At 36.4% G+C, this 14778-nt stretch overlaps 1 protein-coding gene across 1 annotated transcript; it reads right to left on the reverse strand.

Annotated features, from left to right (window-relative positions):
- Nucleotides 1-2497: 2497 nt before the first annotated feature.
- Nucleotides 2498-7840, reverse strand: LOC127970242 (cytochrome P450 1B1). The gene is made up of 2 exons (XM_052572639.1): nt 6685-7840; nt 2498-5796 (listed from the first exon to the last, which is right to left on the reverse strand). Exons 1-2 carry the CDS (start codon nt 7695-7697, stop codon nt 5199-5201), a joined length of 1611 nt encoding a protein of 536 aa, XP_052428599.1. The 5' UTR covers nt 7698-7840; the 3' UTR covers nt 2498-5198.
- Nucleotides 7841-14778: the final 6938 nt, after the last annotated feature.

Consider the following 14778-nt stretch of genomic DNA (forward strand, 5'->3'; position numbering starts at 1 on the left):
CGTTATTGTTTCAGAGCAAACACCCAAAACGGGAATCTATGAAAACGGTGACATCTGGCACGTGCATAGTACGTTTTAGGTATGTAGACATGAGCAGTGTGTGTCGATTTTAAAGGCAAGTGCGAACAAACATACACAAAAATGGCGGAGTATATGGCACTGTTGTTGCTGCTGAAGAGTGTACTAAGTGTACTTCACCAATATTACAACCAACAACGGAGACGCATCATGTCCAACATATAATCGTCACTTCCATACAGGTACTGTTTACTAACAAGATGACATCACCAACTACAGGATGACGTAATACAGCATTTTGACTGTTTTCATGGATCTGTGTAAATGTGAATTGTTTTAAAAACGCACGGGAAAAACTAAAATTTTTGACTACATCGTTGTTGTGTACACGTAGCCTTAGAGATTGCGTTGAATTGGGGGGAAATTATGTTTACAATTATACAACATTTCTTTCTGGCCCTCGAATCTGATTGGCTGATAAGAGTGTGATATTAGAGTGATAACAGAGCTCCTCCCACCACTTCACCATTTGTATCACTCTGCTTGCTGTATTTCTTAAAGTGAGTGTCACGGCGGAATCCCAAATCCACTATAATTTAATACTAATACTGTCTTTGTTTCACAATGTAGTTTTATTAAAGAGAAGTCTTTTTTTTTTTTTTTTTTGCGTCAAAGTTTTTGGAGATTTGAGCTCCAGGGTGACAGTGCTCATGAACTCAAGCAGCCTAACCTGGGCCAGATCTTCTGGAATTTACCTCTGGCTCTGATGTCTCTTGAGTGGGTAAACATGAGATATATTTAGTTTTGAGTAAATCTAACAGGCAGTATTTGGTCTCATAAATCTATTTGTTCCAGAGCAAATAGTTTTGGGAATATATCTGGTCTATGTGTCTTCAATGCTGTATATCAGAGCGCTGCCTTTGTACTTTAAACTGAATTGCCTAGCAACTTAAATATTAAATATTATTATTCAATATATATATATATATATATATATATATATATATATATATATATATATATATATATATATATATATTGAATAATATATATATATATATATATATATATATATATATATATATATATATATATATAGCCTGAATGCACTGTAAGTTGCTTTGGATAAAAGCATCTACTAAATGTAAATGTATACTCTTGTCCAGGAAGTAGTGGACCTTATAGGGAATGCAAGGAAGATATATATATATTTAATATATAAAAAAGTAATATTTAGCATGAGGAAACTGTGTGTGTTTGTTTGTGATGGTTATTCCATGATCCTTCAAAAATCATTCTAATCTGCTGCTTTGCTGCTCAAAAAAAAGTCTTATGGGGGGGGGGGATGCTCGTTTTCACTCAATATCCTGTTAATCTTGAGTACCTATAGAGTAGTACTGCATCCTTCATAACTCCAAAAAGTCTTTATTTTTATTATATTTATAAGAGAAAGATAGTCCGTACCGATTTTTCCCGGAAAAACACGAGCGCCTAGAGGCGTGACGTGTGGGCGGAGCTAAAGAATCATGAGCGCCAGTAGGCTTTTGCGTTGAGAGCGTTTGGAAGCTGTGACACAGATCCAGAGGCTAAAATTTAACAAGAGCAGCATCAGCAAAGGCGTCTCTATGTGGTATGTACTGAAACTGTATATATTTGCTTAGCGGTTTTGCCTAAGTTCCACTTTATGTAGTCTTTTTTTTTTTTTTTTTTTACCTTTACATGTGGAAAGTGCAGTTTGATGACAACATCGCATGTTGTTTACTTGATGTGCTTACGCGCCGATAGCTAAGTTAACAACACAGAGATATTTGAAGCAGTTTTACTCACCGCATGTGGTTCCAACACACGATCGTGACCCTTTTTCGTTGGGACTGCATTATCCTTAAGAAATAAATGATGTGCAAATCCGGCGTCAAACTGGGCCTTGTTTGTAAAACAAAACAAAACAAAAACACTTGCACAACTCCGTTGATGCTCTGTAAAAATAAACTCCATCCACTGGTCCCTTAATGCTGTTTCTCTTTTGGTAATCTGTGCAGGGTTGTCTTGCCCTGGCACACTTCTTCTGTGACAATTCGCGACGCTCTCGCTCTGATCAGTGAATGTCTGTTGTGCTCTCAGTGCTCTGCTATACGGGAGCACGCGCTCTTCCGGCAGAAGTGCCTCAGGACCCATATAAGGAAATTCCGCTCCATCTAACGTCACACAGAGCCATACTCGAAAAAAACTTTCCGAAACTTGTGACAAACCGGAAGAGGTTTTTTTTGGAACAAAAATACTCCTTCAAACGTACAACTTAATTTTTGAAACTTTGTCCATGTTTAGCATGGGAATCCAACTCTTCATCAGTGTAAAAAACTCAGTATGCATGAAATAGCATTTCACCCCCCCCTTTAACAATGTTGAACATAGTTGTGATATCTGTGATGCATATATCCTTGATCAATATTTGATCAATACAAAGTTCACAAGAACAGCATTTATTTGAAATATATTTTCATTTATTTATTTATTATTATACATGTCTTTAAAGTCTGTTTAACTGATTGAATGCAACCTTGCTGAATAAAAGAATGCAAAACATACAGACCCCAGACTTTTGTAAATGAGGAAAGAGGTTTGTCTAAGGCATAATTTGTCATCACAACACAGATAAAGAGGGTAAAGGTTCATATTACCTAATGTATGCAAGTCTGTTCTCTCGTACAGCACAGAAATAATGCCCACAGGACATGACCTGGATTCCTGGAGGTGTCTTCTAGATTTGATCTTAATGAAGACTTATAGAACTGACAGCAGATCAAGCAATTCAAGTAAATATTGCCTTAGCAATTTATGCAATTCTTTTTATAGAAACTTATCATTTTTTCACGAATTATTTGATGAATTGGAACCGCATTTAGAATTGTATTTAAGACGATTTTTTGTTTTACCAAAAAAAAAAAGAAATATACTGAAAATTGAACTTTTTTTTTAATTTAAAAAGAAAACTTAGTGTTACATTAAGAAAGCCACATGATTTAAGCATTTCATATTTCATTGCATCTTAGTTTTTATTTTGTTTTTATTACTTCTGATTATTTTGTAATCAGTTTTTAAGGATCCATTGATTCCTTCATCTCCTACAACTTTAGAAAAAGGTACACAAACCTGTCACTGGGGTGGCATGCTTTCAAATGGAATTAATTGGTACTATTTAGATCTAAATAAACTACCTTATGGTGCCATCCCAGTGACAGCTTTATAGCCTTTTTTACAGAAAGTGTACTGTTAATCCAACAATAGTGAAGCGTGTTTTTCTTTTCTTCAGCAGGGCCTGGAAGGGGAGCAGGCGGCTGCTAGTGTATCAGTAATCAGTTGGCTTTATCTGAACTTGTCACGCACTCAAAGCTCAGCTGGCTACAATCCTCAGGCTTGATCAGAACAGGATGTGCTGGGAAAGCAAGATAAAGCACTTCGCAGGGACGGGTATATCCTACACACTTTCCTTCTATTTTAAATGCCCAATTGAGTGGCTGCGTGCAGATATGATGTGGGCAATAAAGTTAGAATGGTTATTTTTACTTGCCACTATTTTAAGGGCAACTTGTTTGAATACAAAAAAAAGTTTTGTTTTACATAATCATATTGTGTCTAGGTGTTGCAGGAGGAAAAAAACACTGGCAAAACTAATTTGATTACAAATGACAATGTTATACTGCATTTATTATCATAAAAGCTTGAGTAATGCTATATATATATATATATATATATTGACCTTAGTGTTTTATATATATATGATATAAACCACTACCACTATTTAATTACAAAAACTGTAAACTGAATGCAGTTTAGAATGCCAAAGCAGCCAAATGTCAGAGCTTATATGAAGTAGAAAAATATAATATTAAATGTTGGTATCACATAATATGAACTACATATCAAACTTACACATCAATCTTTTGCATATAAAATATAGTAGATCTCATACAGACCAGCAGTCTATTAACAAGTGCTATTACAGTTCAAAAATATATTGCAGCAGTTAGGAAATTGGCAAAAATTAGTAATCGTAACATTTTATACATGTCAGTTAGCAAACCCTGATTTTCCCCTTCAGGATTCCCCTAATTAGAAGGGACCCGAGGGACACAAAATGTATTTCCTTTCGCCTACACATCATGTGCCAGATACGAAATATCACATTCAGCTTATAATAAACATAGATGTTCAGAATAGTTTCACTGGAGACTTCCTGTGACCCACTGTGAGGATCTCCAGACAATATTTGATTGGGAAGGATGTTGCGGGAACACAATGGAAGTGAACTGTGTTAAACCCGCCTACGTTTATTTTAATTATAGATTCATGCTAAGAAGTCTCTAATAATAAGGCACGGACTTCAACAGTGCTGTAGTAAGAATCGGGAAATTATCATCAAGAACAATAAAGTGCTGTAAGATTATACTGTAGGGAGGTTAAAAATGCAGTATAGGTTTGAGCTAAATTACCCTAAGCAACAACTGAAAAAAGTACTTTAAGCTCATTGCAGTCATTTAAAATAATAACCAAATGTGTTAAAGTCAACATGAAATGTAATCAATTGATTAAGTGTTGCATATTAGTCCAAGTTAATTATTTTGTCTGTAATCCTTTAGAAAATGTAATGACTTAATGATATTTAATGATCCAGTCATTTTCAAATAGATAAAATCAGCTACTGCACCAGTTTTTTCTCATTGAATATATAGTTTCATTCGGAAATATGTCACAGAAGTAAAATGGGCTGTTAACAGTGTTTCACATTGACTTTAAACAACTTATTACTGAGTTTAAATATATATCTGCAAGCTATATTTAAACTAGAAGTTTCTTGACTGAATAATGCTATGCATGTATATGCCTCAGTACTCTTAGAAAGCAACTAGTATTTGTCTTAATGAACCATGCAGTATCCTGTTATTTAGCTTCCGCTATGCTACTCTTGCATAATAAACTATAAATCAGTGCATCATGTAGTTACAGTAATGAATGGGTGTGTTTTATTGTCTTAGCTCATTCTGAGCCAAAAAAAAGTTTATGCCTGAGTTTTACATCTATAAATATATTGCTATAATGCAGATATGAGAGATTCTTCAGTGTTTGTTTTCTTAGCCAGCTTCATTTGGCAAAGTATTAAAGTTGCATGCTTTGATTTCCCTTCAGACTTGAGGTCTCTGTCTCTTTTGTGTAGGAGTCTGAGACGTTCCTACCAAACTCTCATGCAGTTCTGTGCTGTCACGGAGTGTGACTGACACTTTGAAGGCTCTGGGTTTAAGCGTGAGCCCATACAGATAGTCCATGCTGGGAGTAGTTTCTGCACTAAACCTACACTGATGGACCAGCAAGGAGGTGAAGAGGAAAAGCTGTATCTTGGACACGTCTTCTCCAATGCATCTACGCTTCCCCACGGAGAAGATCAGCACGTTGGTGGTTAAGTCTTTGTTGAGAGCTCCATCCTCATCCAGGAAGCGCTGTGGGTTGAATACCTCTGGTTGGTCCCATTTGGTCGGGTCGTGGTTCAGAGACCACTGGTTGACAAAAATGATGGTATCTTTAGGGATGGGATACCCATTGATGGAGGTATCTGTGGTCGTGCTGTGGGGAATCGTTACAGGGACGAACGAGGTGAATCGCATGACTTCGTAGATGAAAGCCATGACGTATGGAAGATGAGGCTGGTCTGCAATTGTTGGAAGACGACTGCGATCCGCCACTTTGTCGACGTCCTCCTGAAGACGTTTCTGGACTTCTGGATACCTGCAAGAATGTAAGTGGAGACCAACATTTTCAACTGTCTGGGTTTATGGTTTAGGTTGCTGATTACAATGAAGTTGTTTTCCACATAACTTCTATTTATAAATAAACCTGGCCTCTTATCTCATCTGTGCTAGTATCCTACATGAAGCAGTCATTGAGTTTCACAGAGTGGCCTACATGTCTAAAAGTGTTAGTGGGTCAGATTTCATTTTGTGTTGCTGTAACCTGCCCTCATTAGTTGCTGCCAATACCTGCACGGAAGAGTTACATAACACATGAGAGCTCTTTGGAGTTATTGAGATCCGTCCATCTCTTATGGACAATCTCTGAGTTGCCGCATTGCACACTTAAAGTGCAAAGAAATTACAATGCTGGCATCATTCGTTTATCTTCATGTCGTTCCAAACCCATATATTTACTTTCTTCTGTGCAACATAAAAGATGATGTATTGCATTGGCTCTTTTTCATGCGATGAAAGTGCTGATGTATGGTGTTCAAACACACACACACACAGACAAAACATAAAAGCGTGATTATTCTAAAGAGCATACAATTAAGGATATGCCCCTCAGTGCAAGATGAGTAACCATTTTTATTGGTCTGTTTTACAGTTAGACTATAAATATGATATGCTTACCCCCCAGTATAAATCATGGACCATTGTGCAGCGTAAACATCCAAATTAATTTGTAATTTTATATACAGTCAACATTTCAAGTGGATCAGAAAAGGTCATCAAGTTTAAGACAAGAACGCATTTTGGTTTTAGGACCATTTTGTGAAAGGTTTTGATCCACTTCAGATGTTGACTAGTGTAGGCTATTAAAATGAAATAATCGAGGGTGAGTAAAGGACGTCACCCCCTAAAATATAAATTTACGCATTACCTGACCATTAACAGAATGATCCACTGCAGAGCTGTAGACAGAGTGTCTTGACTGGCCCCAAAAATGTCTGCGATGGTCGGTGGCACGTATTCTTTATCCAGAAAGACCCCCGGGCCCCCTGACAGCCCTTTATCCAGAGCAACGATGAACGCGTCAGTCATGTCACGGACGAGGCTCAGTAAAAGAGTCTCGCGGTGCTCCGCCACTTTGGAATCAATGAACTCGTTAAACTCCTTGTTGAGCGTTTTAAACTGGTCAAAGAGCGTTTTGATTGGGTTTGGGAAGTACTGCAGCCAAGGCATCACATCCACGATGCTTCCAGCTCCGACTGTCTTAGTGAATTGATCATTTCTGCCAACCACCTGCTGGAATTCCTCATCATCAAACGAATACCGGTTCCCGAAGCAAACGGCGCTCATTGTGTTCGCCACCGACACCACCAGATACCGGTGAGGCTCGAAGAACTTCTGCTCGCGGGTTTTATTCAGAAACAAGCGGATGAGCTCTCCTATCTCGCACACTATGTGCTTCTCAAACGTCTGCTTGGTGTGGATGTTGGCTGTGGAGAAGTTTCTCACGGTGCTGTGCGCGATCTTCCGATGCAGTTTCCACCACTGGCTGTAGTTACCGAACGCCATGCTTTTCCCATTGGACACGAACCGGAACGAGGCGAAATCGGGTCTGCCGGCGAAATCGACAGCTTTTTTAATTAGCGCCTCTTTAATTGCGTCTCCGTTCAGAACCACCACGTCTCGGCTGCCCAGCTTGATTTGAAACACGTCGCCGTATTTTTTAGCCATCCGGGTGAAGTAAAAGTGAGGTGAGGTACCGAGCTGAGCGGCGTTTCCGATGACCGGCCAGGAGAACGGACCCGGTATCTGCCGCCGACCGGAAAGACGCCAGAGCGTGAGCGTTAAACACACCAGCAGAGACAGTAAAACACTGCGCGCTGACAGCTGAATGAAATCGCCCAGAACCGCCAGGAAATCCATCATCGATGTATTTGCAAGCATCACAATCAATGCAGATCCACTCTTAATAATCAAAAGCAAATTAACCTGTTGAGCAGGCTAGAGTCTGACTGATTCATATGAAATCAGAGAGCATAAGTGTTGTGATGGTCGGTCCAAGATGCATTCATCCAAGAATGTATCCACGACTAAATAACACTACTGAGAGTCTCCTCCTTTACACACTCCTCTCTCTCTCTCTCTCTCTCTCTCTCTCTCTCTCTCTCTCTCTCTCTCTCTCTCTCTCTTTCTCTCTTTCTCTGAACGCGTGACTTCTACTGTTGTATAGGATAGCCTCTATGTGATCGCATATCTATGTCACCTCTCTGTGGATTTTTAAAAACATTTTTTTTACATTTTCTCCATATAAACATATTTCCTCGGTTGCAGATAGCTGGTTGATATCATATGTAGGCTAGGCTGCTTATATCCTTTAATATATAAATGAACTCGTCCCTCATTTTGATAAACGGGTTCATGCAGCAAATAGAAAAAGAACAAGGTAAAAGAGTTATACAGTAAAGGATATGTCATATGATGCCTTATAAAAGGACGGAGAAAGTATTTTTGCTTGACTAGAAAAGGTTCTGTTTTGTATTTGTAACTTCGGAGATGTGCGTGAGAATAGATGTGTACTGTGATGCTGAAACAATGGATCAAACCATACCTTTCATGAGGAACTAAAGTTTGACAGGAAAATAATAGCCCATATTTTATTTAAGCTTCACCATTGTGGAAAATAAAATAGATAAGTTAACATGTGATGGAAAATTGTGCAATGATGGAGATTTTCTGATAGGATTTTCCACTTTCTATGTTTCCACCTGTTGCCACTAGGAGGACCCCATTCCCAACCAGCCCTAAATTATAATTTGTGACACTTGCATGAATTAATAAAAACAAAATGTATTAGTTTTTAGTTCTGCAATTTTTGTGCTTTGTATTTTATATGCTGTCATATTCTATACTTGGGATGCCGAAATATTACAAATGTAAGTATATTTATAATTTTATCTTCTTATTGTAAATATAATTAATTAATAAATGCAGTTATAATTTAAAAATCATGTCGTTGTCCAACAACAACAGCAACAATATATAGGTACATTTGTATTTTTCCTACACAAGGACTAAATGTCACAATGTTTGATATGAAAACATCATGATGGTCACGATCTACTGGTTTCACTAAGATGATGCACAATTTCAAGTGGTGCTCAAACAGGTAAATAGCTCAGTTATGTGTTTCGAGTGAGTCTTAAAATTCGCTTCATAATTTATACACTTTTTTTTTTTTAAACTCAGTTTAAATGACATCAGGTTGTTTGGAGCTTTGTTTAACACGTAGGCCTATATTAAAATAAATATAAACTATTATAGTTGATTTGACTAACAAAATGTAAAAAGTTCATAAAAACATTTATATGAATAAAAACGAAATTCTTCTAAAGAAGCAAGAGCGCCGACTGAAAGCAGCAGCTTCTCGTGTGTTCAGTACCACGGACAGCGCGCGAGCACTTCTGCGCAGGTCACGGCACGTCAAATTACTTCGTGTTTAATCGGCAGAGGAAGACTGACTCTTTACAGCAAGCAACCGAGACATAAAACAAGTTCAAATTAAATATTATATCATAAGTAATAAAATAACAATTTTTTTTATGACATGAACAATCAACTAAATGTGCACACCGTTTAGACAAATTCATTTTTTTTATTACTTATCATTATTTTACACACTCTAAGATAAGAGTCATCAAATCTATTTGTCTCAGCGAACTTCATAAGTTGCATGAAGAGATGCTTTTAAAACTGTTTATAAGGAGTATACACGCTATGGTTGACTATTAATTATTTTTCATTCACTAGCCTCTGCTCTAAAATTAGGGAAACTGATAGGCCTAAACATACATTTGAAAAAAAAAATAAGTTTGATTTATACGCAAATATTGTAGTTTTATAATTTTTTTAGTTTTAGTTTTTAGTTTTAGTTTGTATCATTAAATATGACGTAGCCTACATAGGTTATCTCTCGGGTAATGTGCAGTGAGTGGAATTAACGTTTTGTTCTTGTTAGTTTTTTTTTTTTTTTTTTTTTTTTTTTTTTTTTTACAGGTTAAGAATAGTGTAGTTTCATTGATTTGTAGTTTTGCAACAGTAGAAAGAAAAAGAAAATAAAAAAAGAGGCCTCTATCAAAAAAACGAACCAGTCGCTCAAGCTGTAGGACCCAGCGGACAAACGCCACACCTCTACACACCAAAACAAGAATAATTGTCTTATTTAATTTGAATAATTTCGATGGTTAACATGACTATTATAGATCATACCTTATTTGTTTATTTACTTACATATGCGTGTTAGACGGTTAGACGCCAAACTGAATTTAACGCGGATGAGGTTACAGTTTTTGCCTCATTTGCCTCAAAAAAAAGTTTTTACTTGTATTATGTTTGAAGAGCTGCAGTGTATGAACATCAGACGTCTGTTAAGAGAGAAAAAACGAGGAGGAAGAATTGTGGATTAGCAGCGAACAACACCTCATGCATCCTCCGAAATGTTGTGCCCAATTCTGACCCCTGCCAGATTATTAACCCCCTGGTATTGGTAGGTTTATGGTTAGTTGTGGGAGAGTGGTTAGAATTAGGCAATCAGAGGAGTAATTATTTGGCAGGGGGTTGAAAAATGCCATAATACCTTATCCAGCTTTATCATAACGAGCCTACTGCGTTTTAAAATTATAGGAGGTACTTCCGGTTTGGGGAAGTTCTACTCAAAAAGACTACAACAAATCTTTTTAAATCATAAGACATTTTGACTGAATGGGCTATTTTCATTCATTTTCTGTTTTCAGAAGTCAGGACAGTAACAATGCATTTGGTATATTAATGTGACGTGATTTGACAACAGTATATAGAACAGTTCTTTTAGCCTTTTCCTCCTACAATTATTTGTATTCGGCTGTAAGTAAATGAAAACATACAACATATAGGCTACTGTGCATTTGTGGTCTGCTCTCCGGAATTTGATATACGATATATAAGAAACTTTTATTTTTCTTTTCAAATCCTCATGTCTCACTCCAGGTTTGTTTTCGGTTGCATGCTGTAAAACGGAATCGTTAGAAAATATAGACATATTACTGTAATGATATTTAACATGTCTGTATATTGCTGTGGATAGAAGGATGATCTTTAGGAATTTTGCATGGTATGTGGAAAGTAATTTGTTATTGTTACACTTTTAAATGTTCTTTTAATGTTCAACGGTTGAAGAGTGAGTAAAATAATTTCACCATATTGTACCCAGTTTTTAAAAATGCATGCGTTCATAGAGCGAACCTTTTGCTGATTGTTTTCAGTACACACGGAAGTTACTCCCATAAAAAGCTTCATGGGGCGTGGAAAAAGGTGGAAAAAGGTTATAAATTGCTAAAATTTTGCCATCTCAAGATGTCTCAACATGTTGAACAATTGGTATGTTGATAACCAAGAGTAAACTACAACAGTGAACACACTGTACTGTTCATTCCTGTCAAAAATTAAATATGGCGCTGACTAAAAGATGTTATTTTTGCTTAACATGCTTAAAATCTGCATATATTTGCAACACTGCAAAGGAAATGTTTATTCTCTGTTAGTTTTCTTGTTTTTGAAACAATACGATATATACATGAATTTGACTTGATACAATATATCTTTAGTACTTGTTTCTTTCAGTTATGGTCTCTGCACCATTTAAAATTGTACAATGTGGACTTGTGGTCTCCCTGTGATAAACAGACTCCGGACCCCAAGGACTCTTTACTACAGTACATCAAAGAGCCAGACCATGCTGAGACAGGCCTGACATACACACAATGCCTTGCTGTGGTCCAGGTGTTTCCAGGTGACTGTAAAGCTCTGTGGTGTCATTTTTATGTGTTTTTATATAAAGCTGCCAGTTTGACTGCATCCTGTGAAACTCTAGAGACACAAGAAGAACTGCATATATATATATATATATATATATATATATATATATATATATATATATATATAGGTTGTATAAAAGCAAATTTCAACTTGAAATTTAATTTAAACAATAAAAAAAATTGTATTATTTCCTACCTATATATATATATATATATATATATATATATATATATATATATATATATATATATATATATATATATATATATATATATATATATATATATATATATATACACTGTATATATAAATGACTTATTAATTTATTAATCAATTGTTCATTTATTTATTCAATACATTATATTTACATTTATATTTTAAGACATTTACATATGGCCCTCTGCTCTCAATCATGCTTAGCCATTTGATGTTTCAGACATGATAAAAGTATTTTTAAAAACTGTGACGAGACTTTCATCAGAGGTGTTTTGCATGACAGTGCCTTGTCATTGAAGTCATTCTGGTTGCACATGTTTGAGTTTTTGAGTGAAGTAATGATGACTTCATCTTCTAACCAGTAGGAACAGGAAAAACCTGACATCTTTCTTCTTAGACACATTCACAGTTCTAAATCCTGCAGATTTCTGATTGAACAAAAACAGTACCCTATAATAAAATCTGCTGTTCCGTATGACCAGGTCAATCCAGTGATTATTTAAACTGATATCATGAATTGACAGCTCAGGAAAATGTGCAATTCTTTGCACTCAGTAACTGCACTGACTGCAGTAGTTTTGTCATAGCTGTGTGTACAGTACATTGGAAAAAAGGTGTGTGCTTGAGTTTGGCTTATTTTCTGCACTCTGTCAGAACAGTCGAGTTCTGGAGGAAACAGACTACAGGAGAAATGGCCATGGGGCGTTGAGTTGAGCGCTGCAGTCACGCACAGGCACTTTATCACGAGACGTGACATTAGACACTGCAGGAGCTGCCTGCTTAAAACTTTGCCTGTTTTCAGTGTTTCTGGTGGCTTGGCTGGTTAAGTGAATCAGGCAGATTAGTTTACCTGTGTTACTTTCAAGGAAAATAAACAGGAAGAGCGTGTGAATGCTAAAACTTTGAAATATTCAAGTGCTTTGTGAAAAACGAAGAGAAAATGCTTCTGTTTTGTGTACTTCAGTTTAATGCACAAATAGTAATTTCAAATAATTTTGTCTGCATATCAGTTTAAATGGATAATTCACCCAAAAAAAGTAAAAAAAATTTGTCATAATTTATTCTATACTATATGGAAGTCAGCGACTTACAGCAGCTGTTTGGTTACTTGCATTCTTCAATATACTGTATCTGTATCAATATACTGTATCTGCTTTTGTATTCAACTAGAAAGAAATTAAGTTCAAGATGAATGGCTTGCTCAATCCCTTTTAAGTTTGATTTGGGTGCTCTTCGGTCCAAGGTAGAACATCTTAAGAGGCAGTGTAGCGAAAAATAATTCTCTGATAGCCGAGGCACTCCATAATTAAAATGTCTTTATTGCAAAAATGACATGTCCTAAATGATGTTGTCCATTTAGGACATGCCATTTTTGCAGTAAAGACATTTTAATTATGGAGTGCCTCGGCTATCAGAGATTTATTTTTCTCTACACTGCCTCCCTAGAAAAAAATTAATACAGGTTTGGAACAATTTGAAGGTGTGTAATGATGACAGGATTTTAATTTTTGGTTGCAGTGAAAGATCGCATATGAATTTCAAATTTTTATTTTTAAATCACTTAGTGTAAATGTAAATTGGGAAGTGGCAATAAAACAAAATAATAAGGCTGAAAGGTATCATTAAGAACAAAATACATCTTGTCATTTCAGCTGCAAGTTTTGCTCTGTCGCCGTCTGTGTAACTGTATCCAATGTGAAATATGATATTGTAGTTGTGTTGTTGAATAGGAGGTAAGATAAGTTCATTTAGCAAAGAATATTGTACTTCCACCCTCATATTAACAGCAGTTTTGCACCAGGAGAAAATGACCATTGGTGAAATCTTTTTTTTTTTTTTTTTGCAAAGATAAATACAGAGTCTGAAAACACTTAATGATACTTAATGTAATGTCATTGCAAATTATGTCACCAGCATACCAGAGTGCATATGACAAAAAATACATACAATTTTTTATAGTTATATTTGCTGAATTTTAACTTTTTTGAATTGACCTTTCTTTGTTTGTCAGTGTTACTCTCAAACTCAAACAGACACAAATGCAAATGCATGCAAGCAGGATATTTGTATTTATCCCAGGCAGCGTCAGAGAGTTTAATCCAGGGTATCACCCTGCCGCTCTGCACAGGCCGGTTTCCCTCATTACAACACAATGACCCTCATGACGCCACACTCTCCTCAACCTTCAGTTTCCCAGGAAAATGATAAAACCCCTCTTTTCACCCCCCTACAAAAGCTCAAAAACATACTAAAACGTTTGAAAAGACAAACAATGCTAATGAGTCTTTCAAAGTATCCTAACGACCCTGCAAATTAACAACCAATTGAGGTGCAGCCTCCATCAGGCTGCGCGGCTTTTTTTGTCTAGCCAACTGTTGCAGAGGCCCTTGCCAAAGCGTAGTCACTAGTCCGTGAAGGCGTCTCCTCTTCCTGACACTAAGAGGGCATTTTTCCCCCAGAATTTTGAACGGTCACCTACATCGGATTTACATTCTTTTTGTTTCTTTTCTCTCCTTTCTCTTTCTCTGGAGGGAACATTTGTGGCTGATGTCTAAACATGGGCTTTTTGGGGAGAATGTGCAGGAAGCCACATGGTGGTACGTGATCAACCGCATGACTGCGCTTTACGTTCAGCCCACAATGACTTTTTTTCCACTGTGTGATTGCCTAATGCTGTTTTAAAGCAGAACTGGGGAACACATACAGTAGGTAGCGGAAGTCTCATAAATCATTCAAATAAACTACAGTAATTGAGTGTAAAAGCTAGGAAAGCTGTGACTTTACATTATTTCTAAAATATATCTCATTGACTGTTTTTTAGAGAACAAATGTATTGAATTGCCAGTATCAGGTTAAACAGGGCTTTAGTGGGTATGATGAATATATACAAAAAATATAATTATCATGTGAATCTGGTGACTTTGTGAGTTTTGAGATTATAATATACTGGGCTGTAACC

The sequence above is a fragment of the Carassius gibelio genome, chromosome B13, assembly GCF_023724105.1.
Source record: "Carassius gibelio isolate Cgi1373 ecotype wild population from Czech Republic chromosome B13, carGib1.2-hapl.c, whole genome shotgun sequence".
Taxonomy (NCBI): domain Eukaryota; kingdom Metazoa; phylum Chordata; class Actinopteri; order Cypriniformes; family Cyprinidae; genus Carassius; species Carassius gibelio.